General features: G+C 53.2%; 4 protein-coding genes across 6 annotated transcripts in view; 2 read left to right on the plus strand and 2 right to left on the minus strand.

Moving 5' to 3' along the window:
- Positions 1 to 20,671, minus strand: part of LOC105487079 (alkaline ceramidase 1) — a 60,942-nt gene extending 40,271 nt beyond the window's left edge. Inside the window, exons 1-5 of one of the 3 annotated variants that reach the window (XM_071087946.1) lie at positions 20,432 to 20,671; positions 18,490 to 18,587; positions 16,408 to 16,507; positions 3,323 to 3,387; positions 1,871 to 1,968 (exon numbers count right to left, since the gene is read on the minus strand). The gene's annotated coding sequence lies outside the window, so the exon portion shown is untranslated. Of the gene's footprint in view, positions 1 to 1,870; positions 1,969 to 3,322; positions 3,388 to 4,633; positions 4,763 to 16,407; positions 16,508 to 18,489; positions 18,588 to 20,431 lie in introns of those variants that run through there. The other 2 variants (XM_071087947.1, XM_071087948.1) reach the window with 2 other exon arrangements.
- On the plus strand, positions 3,339 to 17,131 carry CLP (caseinolytic mitochondrial matrix peptidase proteolytic subunit). The gene is made up of 7 exons (XM_071087945.1): positions 3,339 to 3,387; positions 7,956 to 8,233; positions 8,331 to 8,402; positions 8,878 to 8,974; positions 11,503 to 11,690; positions 13,021 to 13,126; positions 16,767 to 17,131. The coding sequence occupies exons 2-7, from the start codon at positions 8,036 to 8,038 to the stop codon at positions 16,937 to 16,939; spliced, it is 834 nt and encodes a 277-aa protein (XP_070944046.1). The 5' UTR covers positions 3,339 to 3,387; positions 7,956 to 8,035; the 3' UTR covers positions 16,940 to 17,131.
- Positions 20,672 to 20,817: 146 nt separating the features above from the next.
- On the plus strand, positions 20,818 to 23,074 carry LOC105484734 (alkB homolog 7). Its single transcript, XM_011746629.2, has 4 exons — positions 20,818 to 21,123; positions 22,274 to 22,447; positions 22,536 to 22,660; positions 22,854 to 23,074. The coding sequence occupies exons 1-4, from the start codon at positions 20,920 to 20,922 to the stop codon at positions 23,014 to 23,016; spliced, it is 666 nt and encodes a 221-aa protein (XP_011744931.1). The 5' UTR covers positions 20,818 to 20,919; the 3' UTR covers positions 23,017 to 23,074.
- A 116-nt stretch (positions 23,075 to 23,190) lies between these two features.
- LOC105484731 (persephin) lies at positions 23,191 to 24,061 on the minus strand. The gene is made up of 2 exons (XM_011746616.3): positions 23,745 to 24,061; positions 23,191 to 23,659 (listed from the first exon to the last, which is right to left on the minus strand). The coding sequence occupies exons 1-2, from the start codon at positions 24,037 to 24,039 to the stop codon at positions 23,337 to 23,339; spliced, it is 618 nt and encodes a 205-aa protein (XP_011744918.2). The 5' UTR covers positions 24,040 to 24,061; the 3' UTR covers positions 23,191 to 23,336.
- Between the last annotated feature and the right edge of the window lie 326 nt (positions 24,062 to 24,387).

Genomic DNA, 24,387 nt, shown 5'->3' on the forward strand with positions numbered 1-24,387 from the left:
GGCACAGTGGCTCATGCCTGTAATCCCAGCACTTTGAGAGGCCGAGGCAGGAGGATCGTTTGAGACCAGGAGTTTGAGTTCTGCCTGGACAACATAGCAAGACCCTGCCCTTACCCCCCAAAAAAAAAATTAGCCGGGTGTATCGGTGTGCACCTGTGGTCCCAGTTACTCAAGAGGCTGATGCAGGAGGAACACTTGAGCCTGGGAGGTCAAGGCTGCAGTGAGCCATGATTAGGCTACTGCACTCCAGCCTGGGTGACAGAGTGAGATGCTGTCTCCAAAAATTAAATAATAAACTAATTTTAAAATTCAAGCCATTCAAGTCGTCCCCTCTTACGAGGCATTTATTTGCAATTCTTTGCTAATATGGGTATGATAGACTATCTCCAGAGACACTCGCCATCACTTTCCATCCTGTTATGCCCCTGCCACTCCTCCCCCGAGTCTATTTCATCTCCTCTTCCCCTTGAATTTGGGTTGGGCCATGTGACTTGCTCTGACCAATGGAATGCGGCGGAAGAGCTACCATGTGGCTTCCAAGCCGATCATTTAAGACAAGTAGCGGCCGGGCACGGTGGCTCAAGCCTGTAATCCCAGCACTTTGGGAGGCCGAGACGGGCGGATCACGAGGTCAGGAGATCAAGACCATCCTGGCTAACACGGTGAAACCCCATCTCTACTAAAAAATACAAAAAAAAAAAAAAACTAGCCGGGCGAGGTGGCGGGCGCCTGTAGTCCCAGCTACTCGGGAGGCTGGCAGGAGAATGGCGTAAACCCGGGAGGTGGAGCTTGCAGTGAGCTGAGATCTGGCCACTGCACTCCAGCCTGGGCGACAGAGCCAGACTCCCTCTCAAAAAAAAAAAAAAAAAGAAGACAAGTAGCTTTTGCTAACTCTCTCTGAAGTCGGTTGCCATATGGGGAACAAAGACCACCATACCATGAGGGAGCCCAAGCAGCCACGTGGAGAGAGAGAGGACTCACTGGGGCTTCAGATATGTGAGTGGAGAATGTTCCTTGTGGATGTTCCAGCCCCAGGAAATCCTAGCTGAGCCCAGTCCAGATTCTCAAATTATGAGAAATGATAAACTGTGGTTGTTTCAAACTCCTAAGTTTAGGAGTGGTTTGTTACACAGCATTAACTAACTGAAACACAGGTGATGAACAACTCTGCCATAAGCAACTCTGTGGTCAAATCTTAGCGCACAGGTGCACACCTTTGATCATTTCCTAAAAACAAATGACTAGAAGTGGGTTCTGTGAATTTGAAATTTGGTGTCAACTTGATTCCCAGAGAAGCTGTAGCAAAGTCCATGAGCCATTTATTGACGCATCCATTCATCCACAGCCTCTTCAGCACTGAGAGTTTCCTTTTCTTTTCCTAATTTTCCATTTCTATCATTTCAATAGGCCCATTTGCATTCATTCCAGAGAAGGTAACAGCGATGACAGCTCTCTGATCATGGAGTGATAACCAAAAACCAGTAGGGCAGGTTGATTTGCAGCCAAGAGCCAAAATACTCATTCATTCAGAACTTACTGAGCAAGGTTTAGAGGAACAAAAACATTAAATATTTAGGGAGTCCAGGTGTGCTAGCTCACGCCTGTAATCCCAGCACTGAGAGGCCAAGGCATGGGGATCATTTGAGGTCATGAGTTCAATATCAGCTTGGACAACAACATAAGAGAAATTCTGTCTCTACAAAAACAAAAACAAAAATTAGCTGGGCGTACTGGCTTGCACCTGTAGTCTCAGCGACTTAGCAAGCTAAGGTGGGCGGATTGCTTGAACCCCGGAGGTCAAGGCTGCAGTGAGCCATGTTCACGCCACTGTACTCTAGTCTGAGTGACAAAGCAAGGGAGACAAACTCACCTTCAACTCCTTCCCTGTGTTGACATCCCAGCGCTTTGGGAGGCCGAGGTAAGAGGGTTGCTTGAGACCAGCCTGGACAGCATAGTGAGGCTCTGCCTCTACAAAATAAAAATCAATAAATAAAGTTGCTTTTTTTTTCCATCTATTTCAGATCACTATCCACTTTCATCGAAATCGTGGTTCTTGGCCAGGTACAGTGGCTCACACCTGTATTCCCAGCACTTTGGGAGGCAGAGGCAGGTGGATCACCTGAGGTCAGGACTTCGAGACCAGCCTGACCAACATGGTGAAACCCCGTCTCTACTAAAAACACAAAATTAGCTGGGCGTGGTGGCATGTGCATCTATTCTCAGCTACTTGGGAGGCTGAGGCAGGAGAATCGCTTGAACCGGCAAGGGGGAGGCTGCAGTGAGCTCAGATCATACCATTGCACAACAGCCTGGGCAACAAGAGTGAAACCCCATCTCATAAAATAAAATAAAATGAAATAAAATAAAATAAATCATGGTTCTCAGGCCAGCTGTGATGGCTCACACCTGTAATCTCAGCACTTTGGGAGGCTGAGGCAGGTGGATCACCTGAGGTCAGGAGTTTGAGAACAGCCTGTCCAACACGGTGAAACCCCATCTCTAATAAAAATACAAAAATTAGCCAGGCATGGTGGTGCGTGCCTGTAGTCCCAACTGCTTGGGAGTGTCAGGCAGGAGAATCGCTTGAACCCGAGAGATGGAGGTTGCAGTGAGCCAAGATCACACCACTGCACCCTAGCCTGGATGACAGAGCGAGAAACCGTCTCAAAAAAAATAAATAAGTAAATAAATAAATAAATAGTGATTCTCAGATGGGAGCGACTCTGCCCCCTGGGGGATACTTGGCAAATGTCTGAGACACTTTTTATTGTTAGGGGAGCATTTTTTTTTAATTGATGGGGGTAGGGGTGGGGTGCTCCTGCTATCCAGTGGGTGAAGGCCAGGGATGCTGCTCAGCACCCTACAGTGGCCTGGGTGGCCTTTTGTCCTCTCAAAGTATTCTCCAACTCAGATTTTCAATCGTGCCAAGGTTGAAAAACCCTACTTTAAGTGAAATGCAATAGAATAGGATCAAATAGAATAGAAAATATCAAAGGACATTGCTCAAATAATAAGTTTCATTTCATAAGACTTTTGTATTTTTGTATACTCAGACACTATATTAGATACGTTTCTCCTTGTGAGCCCGAATCAAAAAGCTTTAATTGACTGAGTGCAGCAGCACACGCCTGTAATCCTAGCACTTTGGGAGGCCGAGGCAGGAGGATTGCTTGAGCTCAGGAATTTGAGACCAGCCTGAGCAACATATTGATACCTTGTCTCTGCAAAAAAAAAAAAAAAAAACTTTAAAAACATTAGCAGGCCCTGTTGGCGTGTGCCTGTGGTCCCACCTACTTGGTAGGCTGAGGTTGGGAGGATTTACCTGAGTCCAGAAGTTTGAGGCAGCCGTGAGCTATGCACCAGAGCCAAACAAGATAGCAGAATGTTCTGCAAATAGAAAAAGAAACAAATGAATTAATGCAATTGTTTATGATGGCAGTCACACCAAAATGAAAATTAAACAAGGCAAATGTTCTAGAGTGCCTGGGATATTAGCAAAGGTGTTCAGGGAAGGCTTCTCTCGGGGATGACATTTGAACTGAGATTTTTTTCTTTTTTTTTTTTTTTTGAGATGGAGTCTCACTTTGTCGCCCAGGCTGGAGTGCAATGGCGTAATCTTGGCTCACTGCAACTTCTGCCTCCCGGGATCAAGCGATACTCCTGCCTCGGTCTCCCAAGTAGCTGGGACTACAGGCACGGGCCACCATGCCTGGCTAATTTTTGTGTTTTTAGTAGAGACAGGGTTTCACCCTGTTGGTCAGGTTGGTCTCGAACTCCTGACCTCAGGTTATCTGCCTGCCTTGGCCTCCCAAAGTGCTGGGATTACAGCCGTGAGCCACTGTGCCCGGCTTTGAGTTGAGATTTACATGTTGGAAGAAGCCGGGACTCCAAGCAGAGTAAAGCAAAGGCTTTGTGGCTGGACTGAGCTTGGTGTGTTTGGGGCATGAAAAGCGGACCAGGGTAGGGAAGGAGATATGGGGAGTCGGCAGGGGGGATGGGAAACCGTGGTTCAATTCAGCTTTCTCAGCTGAGCTCGGTGGCTCATACCCGTGATCCGAGGACTTTGGGAGGCCGAGGCGGGGGGATCACTTGAGGTCAGGAGTTGCAGACCAGTCTGGCCAACATGGTCAAACCCTGTCTCTACTAAAAACACAAAAGTTAGCTGGGCGTGATGGTGGGTGCTACTCGGGAGGCCAAGGCCTGAGAATCGCTTGAACTCGAGAGGCGGAGGCTGCAGTGAGCCAAGATCGTGAGCGAGAGACCCCCGTCTTAAAAAAAAAAAAAATTGGCTTTCTCGGGGATCTCTTAGAGTGAAGAATGAAGAAGAGACAGTGTGTCACAGTGACATGGGCGAAACTGGAGTACCTGTTAGGGAGCTATTAACAATGAAGAACGTGAAAAGCAGTTGCAATGCAGAGAAATGAAGCTGATTAAACAAAGGGAGACAGGGAGGGCATCTAAGAGGACCTCGCCACCCCACGTCAGAGGTTGGGCAGACAGGGGGTGCAGGGCAGCGTCCGGAGGAGTGGAGGAGTGGCTGCAGGGATGATGGCAGCTGCTGTCCTGGCCCTTCTCCCCAGGGCGGGGGCAGGAGCTGGGGCCCTGGGGGAACCGGCCCGGCAGGGCCACCCACCTGACTCACAGTAGAAACTGGGACAGCGGCTGTAATCCCAGCTACTTGGGAGGGTGAGTCAGGAGAATCACTTGAACCCAGGAGGCAGAGGATGCAGCAAGCCGAGATCACGCCACTGCACTCCAGCCTGGGCATTAAGAGCAAAAGTCCATCTCAAAAACAAAACAAAACAAAACAAACAAACAAAAAAACGAATCACAGCAGACTCCTGAAGTGGATTTTGATGTATAAGAAGGAGTTTACCAAGCAGTAAGTGGTAGACTCTTTTTTTTTTTTTTTTTTTTTTTTTTGGTGACAGAGCGAGACCCTGACTCAAAACAGAAAAAGAGTCTACCGGCCGGGTGCAGTGGCTCACGCCTGTAATCCCAGCACTTTGGGAGGCAGAGGCAGGTAGATCCTGAGGTCAAGAGATCGAGATCATCCTGGCCAACATGGTGAAATCCCATCTCCACTAAAAATACAAATATGAGCTGGGCAGGCCGGGTGCGGTGGCTCACGCCTGTAATCCCAGCACTTTGGGAGGCCGAGGCGGGCGGATCACGAGGTCAGGAGATTGAGACCATCCTGGCTAACACAGTGAAACCCTGTCTCTACTAAAAATACAAAAAATTAGCCGGGCGTGGTGGCGGGCGCCTGTAGTCCCAGTTACTTGGGAGGGCTGAGGCAGGAGAATGGTGTGAACCCGGGAGTCGGAGCTAGGAATGAGCCGAGATTGTACCATTGCACTCCAGCCTGGACAAGACTCCGTCTCAAAAAAAAAAAAAAGAGTCTACCACTTACTGCTTGGTAAACTCCTTCTTATACATCAAAATCCACTTCAGGAGTCTGCTGTGATTCTTGTTTGTTTGTTTGTTTGTTTTGTTTTGTTTTTGAGACGGAGTTTTGCTCTTATTCCCCAGGCTGGAGTGCAGTGGCGCCATCTCAGCTCGCTGCATCCTCTGCCCCCTGGGTTCAAGTGATTCTCCTGACTCACCCTCCCAAGTAGCTGGGATTGCAGGCATGCGCCACCATGTCCAGATTATTTTGTATTTTTAATAGAGATGGAGTTTCACTGTGTTGGTCAGGCTGGTCTCGAACTCCTGTCCTTAGGTGATCCACCCGCCTTGGGACCCCAAAGTGCTGGGATTACAGGCGTGAGCCATTGCAACACCTCGCCTGAACCTGCTGTGATTGGAAGGACTGCCCGGGGGAAAAAAAAAAAAAAAAAAAAAAAAAACCCCACTTCAAATAGACCCCCATGTGGGAGGACTTGAGACTTCCATGGTCCCTGATCTAAGACATCAATAAATAATTCAGACTGGGTACTTTTTACACATTTTTGGACCCTTTCTGAGGACCTTCTGCACAAACCTAGGAGGTAGGTTATCATTATCCCCACTCTGCAGATGCCTCCAAAGCCCTCTGCCTTTTACCTATCTCCTTTATCACCTCTTCATCTCTTGGTTCAATGTGTATTTAATGAGCACCTACTGTGTGTCAGGCACCATTCTAGACTTTGGGGATGAAGTAGTGACACTGGCCTTCTCGGGGATCTCTTAGAGTGAAGAGTGAAGAAGAGACAGTGTGTCACAGTGACATGGGCGAAACTGGAGTACCCGTTAGGGAGCTGTTAACAATGAAGAACGTGAAAAGCAGTTGCCATGTGGAGAAATGAAGCTGATTAAACAAAGGGAGACAGGGAGGGCATCTAAGAGGACCTCGCCACCCCACATCAGAGGCTGGGCAGGCAGGAGGTGCAGGGCAGCGTCCGGAGGAGTGGAGGAGTGAAGTCGTGACACTATCTTAGATAGTGACATTGAACTGAATGATGCAAAAAAATCTGCCTTGAGAAGGTGTGGCAAAAAACCAGAAGTCCCAACATTACCAGGAATCTTCCTACTTCCACCCTTTTGCCCATTCTTTTTCCTCTGCTGGAAATGCCTTTCCCCAGCTAACAAACTCCTACTTATCCTTCAAAGCCCAATTCCAATACCCGCTTCTCCTAGAAAAGCTTTCCAGTCTGATCTCCAGGCAGAATCCGCAACACCCTTCTCTGGGCTCCCACAGACTGGGGTCCCTCGCTCTACTCCACAGGTGGCCAAAAAATGAATGAGGAGGTCGGCCACAGCAGGCTGGAAGCTCTTCAAGGCCAAGATCCAGGCTAAGTCCTCTCTGGGACCCCTCTTCCAAGATGAGCTGTGGGAACACTGCAGCTGTTTTTTTTTTTTTTCTTTTTTTTTTGAGACAGAGTCTCGCTCTGCCACCCAGGCTGGAGTGCAGGGGCACGATCTCGGCTCACTGCAAGCTCCACCTCCGGGGTTCACACCATTCTCCTGCCTCCGCCTCCTGAGTAGCTGGGACTACAGGTGCCCATCACCTTGCCTGGATAATTTTTTGTATTTTTAGTAGAGACGGGGTTTCACCAGGTTAGCCAGGATGGTTTTGATCTCATGACCTCGTGATCCTCCCGCCTCGGCCTCCCCAAGTGCTAGGATTACAGGCGTGAGCCACCGTGCCCAACCCTGCAGCTATTTTTAAAATAAGGAATAAGTGGGGTGTGGTGGCTTACGCCTGTAGTCCCAGCACTTTGGGAGGCCAAGGTGGGAGGATCACTTGAGGCCAGGAGTTTGAGACCAGCCTGGGTGACATAGTAACACTCCATCTCTAATATATATATATTTGCCAGATGTGGTAGTGCACAGCTGTAGTCCCAGCTACTCTGGAGAGCAAGGTGGGAGGGAGGGTCACTTGGGCCCAGAAATTTGAGGCTGCATTGAGCTAGCATGGCGCCACTGCACTCCAGCCTGGGCCACAGAGTGAGACTCTCTCTCAAAAAAAATAAAAATAAATAAAATAAAGCAGAAACAGTAGAAAACGAGGCCAGGCGCAGTGGCTCATGCCTGTAACCCCAGCACTTTGGGAGGCCAAGGTGGGAGGATCACAAGCTCAGGAGTTCAAGACCAGCCTGGCCAACATGGTGAAACCCCGTCTCTACTAAAAATACAAAAATTAGCCGGGTGTGGTGGTGTGTGCCTATAATCCCAGCTATTGGGGCAGCTGAGCCAGGAGAATGGCTTGAATCCAGCAGGCAGAGGTTGCAGTGAGCCAAGATCGTGCCACCGCACTCCAGCCCGGGTGACAGAGCAAGACTTCGTCTCAAAAAAAGAGAAAAAAGAAAACGAAGACGAATTCGTCGGTAAGGGGACTCGAACTGTAGACTCTAAAGCTTCTCCAGCCCCGCCCACTCTATTTACTTCACTGGCTCCTCCCTTTCAGGTTCCGATCCTAGCCCCGCCCCACCCTTAACGGCGCCCGCCCACACTCCCGGAAGTGGGCGGCCTAGCGAGCGCGCTCCTAGGCGCAAAGCACGCCGGAAGTTGTAGTTCCGCCATCGGACGGAAGCCGACCGGGGCGTGTGGAGGGATGTGGCCCGCAATATTAGTGGGGGGGGCCCGGGTGGCGGCATGCAGGTACCCCGCGCTGGGGCCTCGCCTCGCCGCTCACTTTCCAGCGCAGCGGCCGCCGCAGCGGACACCCCAAAACGGCCTGGCCCTGCAGCGGAGCCTGCACGCGACGGCGGCCCGGGCTCTCCCGCTCATTCCCATCGTGGTGGAGCAGACGGTACGGCGGCCGGGCGGGGACACGGCCTGGGGGCTCCGGGCTGGGTGAGGATCGGGGGGCTGCCCGCGACCCTTCACCTACATCTTTCTACCCTCAGGGTCGCGGCGAGCGCGCCTATGACATCTACTCGCGGCTGCTGCGGGAGCGCATCGTGTGCGTCATGGGCCCGGTGAGCGCGCCGGGACCCTCCCCAGGACTCTCCCAAGCGCCTGCCCAGACCCCCTGCGCCCCTCCTTCCCTGGCCCCAGACTTTCTTTCCCCAGGCTCCGCTCCCCTTCCAACCCCCTTCCCTCTCCTTCTGACTCCCCTCTTGGCTCCCGGTCTCCCCACCCGCTCCTCACCTCTTCCCCTCTGCTCCTCGCCTCTTGAGCTCCCACTGCCTTCCTGACACCTGGCACCGCTCTCCTCAATCCTAGGCGCAAGACTCTTCGCAGGTGTTCTGACCCTTTCCTTTCCTGTGTCCTCAGCCCCGCCTGGGTCCTAGCCACTACTCTCTCCCCATCCGCTTCTGGGTCCTAAATTCTTCCCCACCCCTTTTATTTGGGCCCTGGTCCCCCTTCCTGGTTCTCTGACCCATCCCCAGCAGCCTTAAAACTCTCTCCCCACCCCGAATCTGGGAACACCCCTGCCCTCTCCACCTGCAGATCGATGACAGCGTTGCCAGCCTTGTTATCGCACAGCTTCTCTTCCTGCAGTCCGAGAGCAACAAGAAGCCCATCCACATGTACATCAACAGCCCTGGTGAGCAAGCAGGGGCTTTCCTAGGTGCCAGGGGCGCTCGTCAGGGCGCACGGGTGACTCAGGGGACCAGAATCCCGGGTCAGGGATGTTCTCTCTCTGGGAAAGGGTGCAGAGCGTCAGAGTTCCAGAAGTGGCTTGAAACCGCCAAAAGGTGCCTGTTGCTGGCTTTTGAGCCTCGGTTCACAAGTCAGGATGTGGCCTCTTTGATCCTGCACATACTGTTCTGCCAACCTGACCCGGCTAACATTTAAAAATTGTAGATTAAAAAAAAAAAAAGGCCGGGCACGGTGGCTCAAGCCTGTAATCCCAGCACTTTGGGAGGCCAAGACGGGCGGATCACGAGGTCAGGAGATCGAGACCATCCTGGCTAACACGGTGAAACCCCGTCTCTACTAAAAAATACAAAAAACTAGCCGGGTATGGTGGCGGGTGCCTGTAGTCCCAGCTACTTGGGAGGCTGAGGCAGGAGAATGGCGTGAACCCGGGAGGCGGAGCTTGCAGTGAGCTGAGATCCGGCCACTGCACTCCAGTCTGGGCGGCAGAGCGAGACTCCGTCTCAAAAAAAAAAAAAAAAAAAAAAAATGTAGATTTTAGCCCGGGCACGATAGCTCTCACCTGTAATCCCAACACTTTGGGAGGCTGAGGTGGGCAAATTGCTTGAGCTCAGGAGTTCAAGACCAGCCTGAGTAACATAGTGAGACCCCATCTCTACAAAAAAAGTACAAAGATGTGGCGCATGCCTGTAGTCCCAGCAACTCGGGAGGCTGAGTGAGAAGGATCACTTGAGCCCAGGAGGTCGGGGGCTGTAGTGAGCCCGTCTCAAATATAATAATAATAATTGGTAGATTTTTCCCCTCCCCCAAAAAAGTGGTCAGTTTGGATTGACCACTTACAATTGAGGCTTTTTTTTTTTTTTTTTTTTTTTTTGAGACAGCCTCTGTCACCGAGGCTGGAGTGCAGTGTCGCAGTCTCAGCTCACTGCAACCTCTGCCTCCTGGGTTCAAGCGATTCTCCAGCTTCAGCCTCCCAAGTAGCTGGGAATTACAGGCATGTGTCACCATGCCCATCAAACTTTTTGTATTTAGTAGAGATGAGGTTTCACCATGTTGGTCAGGCTGGTCTCGAACTCCTGAGCTCAAGTGATCCACCCACCTCGGCCTCCCAAAGTGCTGGGATTACAAGCATGAGCCACTACGCCTGGCCTGATTTCTAGTTTCTCTTGGAAATTTAGTAGATCTGGTCCCGTGGGTCCACTGGCACATGTGGCAAGAGTCAGTACACTGTAAAGCAAGCACTCTCCCTTTTGCCTGCACCTGGCCCGTGTCACCTGTTTTTGTCACCTGCCAACCCCTGGAAGCATTTGTGTTGGTGAACCCTGCTTTAAAGAGCTGCTTCTAGGCCGGGTGCGGTGGCTCACGCTTGTAATTCCAGCACTTTGGGAGGCCGAAGCGGGCTGATCACTTGAGGTTAGGAGTTTGAGAGCAGCCTGGCCAACATGGTGAAATCCCATCTCTACTAAAAATACAAAAATTGGCCGGGCACAGTGGCTCACGCCTGTAATCCCAGCACTTTGGGAGGCTGAGGCGGGCAGATCACGAGGTCAGGAGATCAAGACCATCCTGGTTGACATGGTGAAACCCCGTCTCTACTAAAAATACAAAAAAATTAGCCGGGCATGGTGGTGGGTGCCTGTAGTCCCGGCTACTTGGGAGGCTGAGGCAGGAGAATGGAATGAATCCGGGAGGCAGAGCTTGCAGTGAGCCGAGATCGCGCCACTGCACTCCAGCCTGGGCAACACAGCCAGACTCCGTCTCAAAAAGAAAAAAAAATTAGCCGAGCGTGGTGGCGTACTTGTAATCCAGCTACTCGGGAGGCTAAGGCGGGAGAATTGCATGAACCCGGGAGGCGGAGATTGCAGTGAGCCGAGATTGCACCACTGCACTCCAGCCTGGGTGACAGAGTGAGACCCTGTCTCAAAATATATATATATATAGCTGCTTCTGGCTAGGCGTGGTGGCTCACATCTGTAATCCCAACACTTTGGGAGGATCGCTTGAGCCCAGGAGTTCGAGACCAGCCTAGGTAACATAGTGAAACCCAGTCTTAATTTTATTTTTTATTTTTTGAGACAAGAGTCTCACTCTGTCGCCCAGGCTGGAGTGCAGTGGCGCGATCTGGGCTCACTGCAAGCTCCGCCTCCCGGGTTCACGCCATTCTCCTGCCTCAGCCTCCCGAGTAGCTGGGACTACAGGCACCCGCAACCACGCCCGGCTAATTTTTTGTATTTTTAGTAGAGACGGGGTTTCACCGTGTTAGCCCGGATAGTCTGGATCTCCTGACCTCATGATCCACCTGCCTCAGCCTCCGAAAGTGCTGGGATTACAGGCAGGAGCCACTGTGCCCGGCGGTCTTAATTTTTAAAAAAGGAAGGGGGCTGCATCTGTTCCACTCTCCCCAGGGTTAGGAGATGAAATAGGAAAAGGGTTGGGGGAGCTGGTCCAGCCCCTCACTTGCTCCCCCACTCATAGGTGGTGTGGTGACTGCGGGCTTGGCCATCTACGACACGATGCAGTACATCCTCAACCCTATCTGCACCTGGTGCGTGGGCCAGGCAGCCAGCATGGGCTCCCTGCTTCTCGCCGCCGGCAGCCCGGGCATGCGCCACTCACTCCCCAACTCCCGTATCATGATCCACCAGCCCTCAGGAGGCGCCCGGGTGAGTGCCAGACACACAAGCTGCTGTCAGGATTCAGGACAAGGTCTAGACAGAAGGACTGACTGGGCGGAAGTCAGGTGTGGGAGTGGATGTCTTAAAATGTGCAGGCTGGGCTGGGTGTGGTGGCTTAGGCCTGTAATCCTAGCACTTTGGGAGACAGAAGTGGGAGGATCATGTGAGCTCAGAAGTTCGAGGCCAGCCAGGGGAACATAATGAGACCTCGTCTCTATTTAAAAAAAAAAAAAGAAGGCCCAGCATGGTGGCTCACGCCTGTAAATCTCAGCGTGATTTGGGAATCCAAAGCAGAAGCCAGAGCAGGTGGATCATTTGAGGTCAGGAGATTGAGACCAGCCTGGCCAACATGGTGAAATCCCGTCTCTACTAAAAATACAAAAATTAGCTGGGCGTGGTGGTGCGCACCTGTAATCCCAGCTAATTCGGGAGGCTGAGGCGGGAGAATCGCTTGAACCCAGGAGGTGGAAGTTGCAGTGAACGGAGATGGCACCACTGCACTCCAGCCTGGATGGCAGAGCAAGACTCTGTCTCAAAACAATAAAGAAAAGAAAAGAAAGTACACTCGGGAGTTGTTTGCTATCTGTTAAGAATTAGCTTCCGCCGGGCGCAGTGGCTCACATCTGTAATCCCAGCACTTTGGGAGGCCAAGGCAGGAGGATCACTTGAGGCCAAGAATTTAAGACCAGCCTGGGCAGTGGTGAGACCCCATCTCTACCAAAAATTTTCAAATGACTCAGGCGTGGTTATGCTTGCCTCTGGTCCCAGCTACTCAGGAGGCTGAGGTGGGAGGATTGAGCCTGAGAGGTCAGGGCTACGATGAGCTATCTTGCACCACTGCAGTCCAGCCCTAGGAACAGAGCAAGACCCTGTCTCAAAAAAAAAAAAAAAAGCAGGATTACAATTGGGCATGACGGCTCATGTCTTTAATCGCAGCACTTTGGGAGGCCGAGATGGGAGGATCACTTGAGGCCAGGAGTTTGAGACCAGTCTGGGCAACCTAGCAAGACCTCATCTCTTAAAAAAAAAAAAAAAAGGTTTAGCTAATGCAAGACAGAGAGACACTGTTCCTCCGAGTCTGCAAGGCTTCAGATGCAGAAAATAAGAAAACATACTTAATCCAGTCAGAAAGCTTTCCTGGTGGTGGGTGGCAAGATTGAAGCAGGATATCAGGGGATTTACACAACCCCAACCCACCAACCTCAAACCAAAAGCTCAAAGCCCAGGGAGGGCTCCTGAGTACCACCTCCGACCTCCCTGTGAGGGGCTGACACTGATGCCAACCTTTACCCCCTCGCTCCCCTTGGACGTCCCTCAGGGCCAAGCCACAGACATTGCCATCCAGGCAGAGGAGATCATGAAGCTGAAGAAGCAGCTCTATAACATCTATGCCAAGCACACCAAACAGAGCCTGCAGGTGATCGGTGAGCACCCTCCTTTATTTCATCCTGGTCCGTGCACAGGCGGACTAGGTGTTATTCTAAGCCAGGGCTTCTCCACCTGGGCCCTGTGGACTTTCAGGGCTGGATCATTCTCTGGGATGGGACCATCCCAGGCACTGCAGGATGTGTGGCAGCGTCCCTGGCCTCCAGCCACTCCACGCCAGTACCCTCCTCCAACTGTGACAACCAGAAATGTCTCCAGACATCACCAAGTGTTCCCTGGTGGGCAGAATTGCCTGCAGCCAAGAGACACTGTTCTAAGCCCTTTAAAAATATCCTTGGGCGTGGTGGCTCACGCCTGTAATCCCAGAACTTTAGGATGCCAAGGCAGGTGGATCACTTGAGGCCAAGAGTTCAACACCAGCCTGGGCAACATAGCGAAACCCCATCTGTACTACAAATATAAAAATTAGCTGACCATGGTGGTGGGGACCTGTAATCCCCACTGCTCTGGAGGCTGAGGCACGAGAATCACTCGAACCCGGGAGGTGGAGGTTTCAGTGAGCTGAGTTCGCACCACTGCATTCCAGCCTGGGTGACGGAGCAAGACTGTCTCAAAAAATAAAAGAAAAAAATCAGCTTAGCCAGGTACGGTGGTACACATTTGTAATCCTAGCACTTTGGGAAGCCAAGGTAGGAGGATCACTTGAGCCCAGGAGTTCAAGTCCAGCCTGGGCAACATAGGGAGACCCCATTTCCGTAGAAAATTTAAAAATTGGGCACAGTGGCTCACGCCTGTAATCCCAGCACTTTGGGAGGCCGAGGCGGGTTGGATCACCTGAGATCAGGAGTTCTAGACCAGCCTGGCCAACATGGTGAAACCCCATCTCAACTAAAAGTATAAAAATTAGCCTGGTCTGGTGGCAGGCGCCTGTAATCCCAGCTACTCGGCGGGGCTGAGGTAGGAAAATTGCTTGAGCTCGGGAGGCGGAGGTTGCAGCGAGGCAAGATTGCCCCATCGCACCCCAGCCTGGGGGACAAGAGCGAGACTTCGTCTCAAAAAAAAAAAAAAATTTTTTTTTAATTAGCCAGGCATAGTGGCTCATGCCTTTAGTCCCCAGCTACTCAGGAGGCTGAGGCAGGAGGATCTGTGGAATATGAGAGTTTGAGGTTACAGTGAGCTAATTATTATTATTATTTTTTTTTTTTGAGACAAGGTGTGGCTCTGTCTCTCAGGCTGGAATGCAGTGGCATGATCTCGGCTCATTGCAACCTCTGCCACCTGGGCTCAAGCAATTCTCCTGACTCAGCCTCCTCAGTAACTGAGACTACAGGTATGCACCACCATGCCTGGCTAATTTTTTGTATTTTTTGTAAAGACGGGGTTTCACCATGTTGCCCAGGCTGGTCTCAAACTCGTGAGCTCAAGTGAGCCAACTGCCTCAGCCTCCCAAAGTTCTGGGATTACAAGTGTGAGTCACCACGCCCAGCCATAATTTTATGAAAATCAAAAAATGAAGCCAGGTGCGGTGGCTCACACCTGCAATCCCAGCACTTTGGGAGGCTGAAGTGGGAGGATCACTTCAGTTCAGGAGTTCAAGACCAGCCTGGGCAATATAGTGAAACCCCATCTCATTAAAAAACTAGGCCGGGCACAGTGCCTCACGCCTGTAATCCCAGCACTTTGGGAGGCTGAGGCGGGCGGATCACCAGGTCATGAGATTGAGACCATCCTGGCTAACATGGTGAAACCCCTTCTCTACTGAAAATACAAAAAATTAGCCGGGCGTGGTGGCGGGCACCTGTAGTCCGAGCTACTCGGGAGGCTGAGGCAGGAGAATGGTGTGAACCCGGGAGGCGGAGCTTGCAGTGAGCAGAGATCACGCCACTGCACTCCAACCTCGGCGAGAGAGCGAGACTCCGGAGTGTCTCAAAAAAAAAAAAAAAGAAAAAAAAAAATTTTGTGGGGCGCCATGGCTCATGCCTGTAATATCAGCACTTTCGGAGGCCGAGGCGGGTGGATCATGAGGTCAGGAGTTCGAGACCAGCCTGACCAACATGGTGAAACCGTGTCTCTACTAAAAATACAAAAATTAGACGGGCATGGTGGCGCGCACCTGTAATCCCAACTACTCAGGAGGCTGAGGCATGAGAATCGCCTGAACCTGAGAGGCGGAGGTTGCAGTGAGCCAAGATCACACCACTGCACTCCAGCCTGGGCGACAGAGCAAGACCCTGTCTCAAAAAAAGCGAATGGACCACAGCATCACATATGAATCTTGCAAATATAATGTTGCATGAAAGAAGAATAAACACTCTGTGATTCCATTTATTTAAACCGTAAAAACAAGCAGAGCTGGCCGGGCGCGGTGGCTCAAGCCTGTAATCCCAGCACTTTGGGAGGCCGAGACGGGTGGATCACAAGGTCGGGAGATCGAGACCATCCTGGCTAACACGGTGAAACCCCGTCTCTACTAAAAAAATACAAAAAACTAGCCGGGCAAGGTGGCGGGTGCCTATAGTCCCAGCTACTCGGGAGGCTGAGGCAGGAGAATGGCGTGAACCCAGGAGGCGGAGCTTGCAGTGAGCTGAGATCCGGCCACTGCACTCCAGCCTGGGTGACAGAGTGAGACTCCGTCTCAAAAAAAAAAAAAAAAAAAAAAAAAAAAAAAAAAAAAAAAGCAGAGCTAATTTATGCTGTTAGAGGAGTGGTTGCTTTGGGGCATGGGGAGGGGGTGGCAAGGATTCGTGACCGTTGTGGGCCCAAGTAGGGTTTCAGGGATGCTGACAATATTCCATCTCTTGGTCTGGGTGCTGGTCCTGTAGGGTATGTTCAGTCCAAAAATCCATCCCACCAGACATTTACAAATCATGTCCTTTCCTGGGTGTATATAATACATCAATTTTTTTTTTTTTTTTTTTTTTTTTTTTTTTTGAGATGGAGTCTCACTTTGTTACCCAGGCTGGAGGGTAGTGGTGCAGTCTCAGCTCACTGCAACCTCCACCTCCCAGGTTGAAGTGATTCTCGTACCTCAGCCTCCCTAGCAGCTGGGATTACAGGTGTTTGCCACCACACCTGGCTCATTTTTGTATTTTAAGTAGAGACAGAGTTTCACCATGTTGGCCATGCCTCCCAAAGTGCTGGGATTACAAGTGTGAGCTGCCGTGCCTGGCCCAGAAACAATTTTTTAAAAAACAAAATTGAAATTGGTATTTTACTGATACCTAGGGGAAACTGAGGCACTGCAGAATGAGGACATATCTCAGTCAGCTTGAGCTGCTTAACAAAACACCACAGACTTCCACAGAGATTTATTTCTTACAGTTCTGGGGGCTGAGAAGTCCAAGGTCAGGGTGCTGGCTGATGTGGTTCTCGGTGAGGGCTCTCTTCCTAGCTTGCAGACAGCCGCCTTCTCCCTGTGTCTTCACATGGTGGAGAGAGAGCAAGTGCACTCGTGTCTCCTCTTACAAGGCCACTAATCCCATCAGGGGGCCCTGACCCCATCTCTCCCTAAAGACCTCCCAAGGACCGCGTCTCCAAATCCCATCCCACTGGGGGTTGGAGCTTCAACATACGAACTTGGGGTGATGGGCACAAACATTCAGGCCAAAACACGAACCAGACCTGGCCCCGGGTCTCTGCTATTACCCTAATGTGTATCACCTCCTGCTTCCCCACCAGAGTCTGCCATGGAGAGGGACCGCTACATGAGCCCCATGGAGGCCCAGGAGTTCGGCATCTTAGACAAGGTTCTGGTCCACCCTCCCCAGGATGGTGAGGATGAGCCCACACTGGTGCAGAAGGAACCTGTAGAAGCAGCGCCAGCAGCAGAACCTGTCCCAGCTAGCACCTGAGAGCTGGTCCTCCTCTCCAGAATCACATGAAGGGGCCAGAGGCCAGCCAGACCCCCAGCTGGGCCCTGTTCACCCCTTGCTGCTGGGCCCGGAGGGGCCCCTTGAGGAACTTTTAATTTGCAAGGGTGCCCCCTATGGATGGGGCATTCCAGCTGAGACACTGTGATTTTAAATTAAATCTTTGTGGTCTTTGCTCTGCGTCTGGGACACCCTCCCTCTCTGCACGACGACGGCGTGTACACATCTGTATTTCACAGGCCCCTTGTGTTTTTGTCCTGACCCCAAGAGGTAAGCCATGTTTCCCTTCAGCAGATTCTCCTGATCATATCCTATATTCTAGGCAGTGTTCTTTTGTGAAGAAGACACAAGCAACCATCCTCAAAAGAGCTCCATTCTTGTGGCAGTAGACAGTTATTTTAAAAAAAAAAAAAAAAGGCCTGGCGGCTCATGCCTGTAATCCCAGCACTTTGGGAGGCCGAGGCGGGTGAATCACAAGGTCAGGAGATCAAGACCATCCTGGCTAACACGGTGAAACCCCGTCTCTACTAAAAATACAGAAATTAGCCAGGCATGGTGCACCTGTAATACCAGCTACTCCAGAGGCTGAGGCAGGAGAATTATTTGAACTTAGGAGGCGGAGGTTGCAGTGAGCAGGATCACGCCACTGCACTCCAGCCTGGGCAACAAAGCAAGACTCTGTCTCAAAAAAAACAAAAAACACAGGAAAGGTGGCATGCAAGTGTGAGGGTGAGTGTGTTACAGTTTTCTATGGGGTAATCAGGGAAGCCCTCACTGAGAAGGTGGTGTTTGAGCAAAGCCTCAAAGGAGGGGAGGGATGGAGCCTGTGTCCAGGCAGAGGACACAGCCAGTGCAAAGGCCCTGTGGCAGGATGGTACCTGGCATGTGAGAGGACCTACGAGGAGGCCCGTGGTTGAGGGAAGGTGGAAGAGATGAGATCAGAAAGTAGAGGTGAAAATTAGCCAGGCATGGTGGTGTGCTTGAACCCAGGAGGCAGAGGTTGCAGTGAGCCAAGATCACACCACTACACTCCAGCCTGGGCAACAGAGTGAGATTCTGTCCAAAAAAAAAAAAAAAAAAGTGGAGGTGATTGAGGAGACTAGATCATAAAAGGCCTGACATCTAAAAGGAGGGAGGTGAACCATGGCGAGTTTTTAGAAGAGGAAGGAAAATAAGGATGACTGTGACTCCTGAGGAGTGCACCCTGGACGGAAACTGGAGAGCAGTTAGGAGAGCTGGAGTAATCCAGATGAAAGCTGATGGCAGGCCTGGCCGAGGGGTGAGACAAAGTCAGATTCTAGCTAGGTGGGATGTGACAGAGAGCAGTTTCCAGAAACTCCGAGCTGATGGCCCAAAGCAGGAAGATGGAGACCTGTCACCTGAGATGGGAAGTGTAGGGAAAGGAACAGGCTTGGGGAGGGATCGGGACTTGATTTTGGATATATTATACCTGGTGTTTGTTATGTCCCTCGACATCAGGGTCAAGAGGTTGAAATAAAAATGTAGGCAGCATTAGCATGTAGGTTAATTACCAGTCAGACTGAGAGATGGCTATTGGATTCGGTGCTGTGGATGTCACTGGTGGCCTTAAATCAGGGCATTTCTGGTACTGTGGGAGCCAAAAGCCAGGCTGGAGTGGATCCAGAAAGAATAGGAGGAAATATCAGACATAGACAAGTCTTTCGAGGAATTACACTATCTCCTCGATAGTGTAATGATTACTACACTAAGCGGAGCAGGGAGTTGGGGGACGGATGTAGCCAGAGGGAGAAATGGGGTCAATAGTTTTCAAAATTCAAGCATTCGGGAGGGGGGCGGGCTATGCTTAGCAGTTACAGTGTTGCACTTTGCATTATGGACATTAAAAATACATAGAAAAGTACCCTGAGCTTTGAGAGGCTGAGGGAAGAGGATCTACCTGAACCCAAGTGTTCGAGGCTGCAGTGAGCTACGATCCTGCCCTTGCACTCCAGCCTGGGCAATAGAGGGAGAAAATAATAAAACATTTTATTATTATTCTGTAAAAAAATAATAAAAAAATATAGGCCGGGCATGGTGGCTCACTCCTGTAATCCCAGCACTTTGGGAGGCCAAGGCAGGCAGATCACCTGAGGTCAGGAGTTTGAGGCCAGCCTGGCCAATGTGGTGAAACCCCATCTTTACTAAAAATACAAAAATTAGCCAGGCGTGGTGGCAGCTGCCCATAATCTCAGCTACATGGGAGGCTAAGGCAGGCGAATAGCTTGAACCTGGAAGGCTGAGGTTGCAGTGAGCTAAGACCGCACCATTGCACTCCAGCCTGGGTGGAAAGAGGGAAATTCGGTCTGAAAAACAAAACAAAAAAAGCTGGGCATGGTGGTTTGGTGCCTGTAATCCCAGCTATTTGGGAGGCTGAGGCATGAGAATCACTTAAACCCAGGAGGCAGAGGTTGCAAATCTCCAGGGCCCAAGATCGTGCCACTGTGCTCCAGCCTGGGCAACAGAGTGAGACTGTCTCAAAAATAAATAAAAGGCCGGGCGCGGTGGCTCAAGCCTGTAATCCCAGCACTTTGGGAGGCCGAGACGGGCGGATCACGAGGTCAGGAGATGGAGACCATCCTGGCGAACACGGTGAAACCCCGTCTCTACTAAAAAAATACAAAAAACTAGCCGGGCGAGGTGGCGGGCGCCTGTAGTCCCAGCTACTTGGGAGGCTGAGGCAGGAGAATGGCGGGAACCCGGGAGGCGGAGCTTGCAGTGAGCTGAGATCCGGCCACAGCACTCCAGCCTGGGCAACAGAGCGAGACTCCGTCTCAAAAAAAAATAAATAAATAAAATAAATAAATAAAAATAAACAAAAGTAGAGAAAACAGAGTAATGAGACCCCACGTACTTATCACACCAGTTCCACAATTAATTCACGGTCAAATGTGATTCTTCCCTACCCGACCCCATCCCTGCCTCCACAGCCTGGATTTATGTGGAAGCAAATCCCAGAGATCTTTTCATCTGTAAATTTTTTTTTTCAGTTTGCATTTGTAAAATACGAGGACTTTTTTTCCCTTTTTTTTTGATACATTGTTTTGCTGTGTCACCCAGGCTGGAGTGCAGTGGTTGGATCTTGGTTCACTGCAACCTCCGCCTCCTGGGTTCAAGCAATTCTCCTGCCTCAGCCTCCTGAGTAGTTGGGATTACAGGCGCGCGCGCCACCACGCTCGGCTCATTTTTTGTATTTTTAATAGAGACGGGTTTTCACCATGTTGGCCAGGCTGGTCTCGAACTCCTGACCTCAGGTGATCCACCCACCTCGGCCTCCCAAAGTGCTGGGATTACAGGCATGAGCCACCACGCCCGGCCAAGGAATAAAAAAGACAACCATAATGCCATTTTCAAACCTAAAGCAAAGTAATACGGAGACAGGGAAATGAATGAAGAAGCCTTGCTTTGACCTTTGACCATAAGCCCTAACTCTGAATAGCTGGCCCCACCACACACCTAATCGTGGCCTTGACGTCAGTCCCCTAACCCCGGACCCTTATCTCGGCCTCACTGTACTCTGCCCTTAACCTCTAGCCCTAGTCGACTCTATAACTGTGGCCTTGGCCCCAGTCCCCGTGACCTCCGGACTTCAGACCAGATACTGCCCATATCCGCTTGTGAGGTCTTGGTCAAGCAACACCTGGGTTGTACGTTTTCTCTTTCATCATTAAAAAGGCGGTGCTAAGCTGCAGACGGACTTCTGACTCAGCCAATGGTGTAAGCCAGGCCGGAGGTGGCGCCCAATAAGCTCAAGAGAGGAGGCGGGTTCTGGAAGGAAGCCAATAGCTTGTGAAGGCGAGTCTAGCAGCAACCAATAGACATGAGGGAGAGGCGGGACTCCGAAGGAGGTCAATCGCTGGAGGCGTCTGGCGCAGCTACAGCCAATGACTTTTGGCGGAGGCGTTCCCCAACCCTGGCCTCTCCCATGACCCCGCTCCGGGGCTATGGCCGCGACTGGGCTGCTGGCGCTGCGGACGCTGCCAGGGCCCAGCTGGGTGCGAGGCTCGGGCCCTTCCGTGCTGAGCCGCCTGCGGGACGCGGCCGTGGTGCGGCCTGGCTTCCTGAGCACGGCCGAGGAGGAGACGCTGAACCGAGAACTGGAGCCCGAGCTGCGCCGCCGCCGCTACGAATACGATCACTGGGACGCGGTGAGACTGGCAGCGCGGGGGGCGAGGGGCGGGGACTCGTCGTGGGCGCGGCCTGGGGACGTGGAGCACCGGATGGGGCGAGAACACGCTGGGGGCGGTACCTAGAGCGGGGATTTGGAGCGGGGACAGAGGATACGAGCGCCGGGATGGGCCAGGGTTACACTGGGGGCGGTTACAGTGCAGTCTAGCGTTGGGGCGGGGCTACGGTGCTGGGTGGGGCGGGGCAGGGAGTCGGGCGCAGGGATGGGGCGGGGCCACTCTGGGGGCGGGGACAGGAGTCTAGCGTACGGACGGGGCGTGGCCCCGCTGGGGGCGAGGACAGTGGGGACCTGTGCTGGGATGGGGCGTGGTCACGCTGGGGGGCGGTTACAGCTCAGTCGAGCGTGGGGGCGTGGCTAGGTGGGGGTGGGGCCAGGGAGTCGGGAGTGGGATTGGGGTGCGATTATACGCTGGCAGCAGTTACAGGGCGGTAGAGCGTGGCAGTTGGGATTGGGGCGTGGTCAGGTCGTCGTGCGCATGGATGGGGCGGGACCAAGCTTGGGGCGGGGTCCGAGGAGTCAAGAGCATAGATGGGTTGGGGCCGTGCTGGGGCTGGGGGCCGGGAAAGTCGTTTAGAGACGGCAGAACCAGGCTGTGAGCGGAGATAGTGGAGACACACATGCTGGGATGGGGCAGGGCCTTGTTGGGGTCGGTAGCTAGAGCAGGGATTTGGGAGCCGGGCTATGGTGGGAGCTGGGCTGAAACTCAGGCTGTAGGAGGGGTGGGACCTGGGGGATGAGGACATTGGGGTCAGGGAGAGCACTTTTGCGATCTGGGACCAAGGTTAGGATCAGAAACGGATGTGGAACCAGATGACGAGAGACAGAGACACGACACTTGGGTGGGGTCAAGTTGTAGGGAGACTCAGCCAATTGAATATTGCTGCCGGGCCAGCATTGGGGACCTGAAATTGTAGCCTCAGGGTGAGTACTAAGGGCTGAGGTCACACCTTGGTAGGGCCATGGTTGGGGGGCTAGGGGAGTTTGAGTTGAGGGCAGGGTCGAGAGTCACATTAGGGAAACCAGCCCCTTGCCCTGTTTTCTGCCCCTCCATGCCTCCATTTCCTTGTTCCCTCTGGGAGCTGCCAAGCTTGACCAAGCTCTCTGTGCAGGCCATCCACGGCTTCCGAGAGACAGAGAAGTCGCGCTGGTCAGAAGCCAGCCGGGCCATCCTGCAGCGCGTGCAGGCGGCCGCCTTTGGCCCCGGCCAGACCCTTCTCTCCTCCGTGCACGTGCTGGACCTGGAAGCCCGCGGCTACATCAAGCCCCATGTGGACAGCATCAAGGTGGGCAGAGGCCTACGCCTTGGCACTCCCAGCCAGGGGGTAGGCAGGCCAGACCATAGCCTGACCCATCCCCACGCCCCTTTTGCAGTTCTGCGGGGCCACCATCGCCGGCCTGTCTCTCCTGTCTCCCAGCGTTATGCGGCTGGTGCACACCCAGGACCCGGGGGAGTGGCTGGAACTCTTGCTGGAGCCGGGCTCCCTCTACATCCTTAGGTACCTCCAGCCAGGCAGCTGATTGTGCCATCCACCCCCCCAGTGCCCTGGGTACCTTCCCTCATTCCAGCCCTCCCCAAAGAAGCCCTTACCCCAGGGCCTGTGTGGGAGGCAGCAGGGGGCTGGAATCCAGGTCTGCCTGGAGCAGGGGCTGCCCTCCTTGCACCCAGTCACAGCCTGTTTCCTCCTGCAGGGGCTCAGCCCGTTATGACTTCTCCCATGAGATCCTTCGGGACGAAGAGTCCTTCTTTGGGGAGCGCCGGATTCCCCGGGGCCGGCGCATCTCCGTGATCTGCCGCTCCCTCCCTGAGGGCATGGGGCCAGGGGAGTCTGGACAGCCGCCCCCAGCCTGCTGACCGCCAGCTTTCTACAGACACTGGATTTGTGAATAAAGCTGGGGAATGGACAGCCTCACTGGAATATTGCAGTGGCTGCTTGCTGGGGCCGGGATCTGCAGGGGAACCCAGGACTGCACTGGCCCACAGGGAGCTCCAGGTGTGGCTGGCTGGACACACGGTCAAGGTCACAAGGCCGGGAGAGTGGTGTCCTTTATTGCATTCATTGCTGGTCACCCCAGCCCACTCCCCTCCTTGTTGTCTGTGCATCCAGGTCTCCAATAAATAAGTCAGCCGAGCTCCCCCAGCACTGCAGCTCCTGGCTGCCAGGCCGGGCACTCTCAGCCGCCACAGCCGCAGGCAGCCGCCGAGAGCTGGGGCAGCCGCTGCCAGCGGTGGCGGTCGTCAAGAAAGGCCACGTCGGTGTAGCGAGTGGGCCAGCAGCAGGGCCCGCCGTGGGCTCGCCCCTGGCCCTGCAGCCGGGCCAGTGCCAGGCCGTGCTGGGTGCGGGCACCATGGGGGCAGCTGCCGGCGCAGTAGCGGAAGATGACCTTCTCCTCTGAGGCGTAGCCCAGGCCCAGCTCTGCCACCGATAGGGTCAGGCTCCACAGCTGGCATGGACCGGACGGGGCTCGGCGCAGGCGGGCGAGGGGGCGGTGGGTGCCTGTGGGAGAGAAGGGTGCTGACAGTGAGCAGGGTCAGGGCTGGGGGAAGTTGGGAAGTCACAGAGGGTCCCTGGGGGTTCTTACCCAGCCAGGTCCCTCCAGCCTTTGCCACCTGCTCAGACGAGAACTCTCCATCGGCCACCGGAGCCCCACGGGCATCAGGGCCCCAGCCCTGTCCCAGCTGCAGGGACAGAAGCAGCAGAGAGCCCAGCAGGACCTTCCCCACAGCCATTGTGATGGGCAGGTCCTGAGGGTGGGAGCTGTGCCCCGAATTTATGCCCTGCCTGGGCTGGGAGCTAACCTCTTCACTGCCGGCCCCTGCAGCCAGGAGGCCCCACATCTGCACCAGCCCATCTCCCGCACCCTGGGATCCAGCCATCTCCTGCCCCACACCCCACCCTTCTAAGAGTTAAGGGCTCACCCCCAGCCTACCCCACCCCGACATTCCACACACCCATTTCCTACGCCCCAGACACCCCCTGATTTACGAGTGCTGTGCTGGTGGCCAGGGCAGGCAACTGGTGTTCCCCCGACCTGCTGCCTGGAGCAGAAGTCGGGGGGCTTCGTGGGACCCCATTGGGGTCCCTCCCCACTAAGTCAGGGTGCTGGGGCTCAGGAGCCCCCACATGTATGATGTGCCAGGTGGGGCGTATGTGAGTGCTGGGAAAGGTGGGTTGGCAGGGGACCGGGTTGGCAGGGGACCGAGGCCACGGGAACTCTCCGTGGT

The sequence above is a fragment of the Macaca nemestrina genome, chromosome 20, assembly GCF_043159975.1.
Source record: "Macaca nemestrina isolate mMacNem1 chromosome 20, mMacNem.hap1, whole genome shotgun sequence".
NCBI lineage: Eukaryota > Metazoa > Chordata > Mammalia > Primates > Cercopithecidae > Macaca > Macaca nemestrina.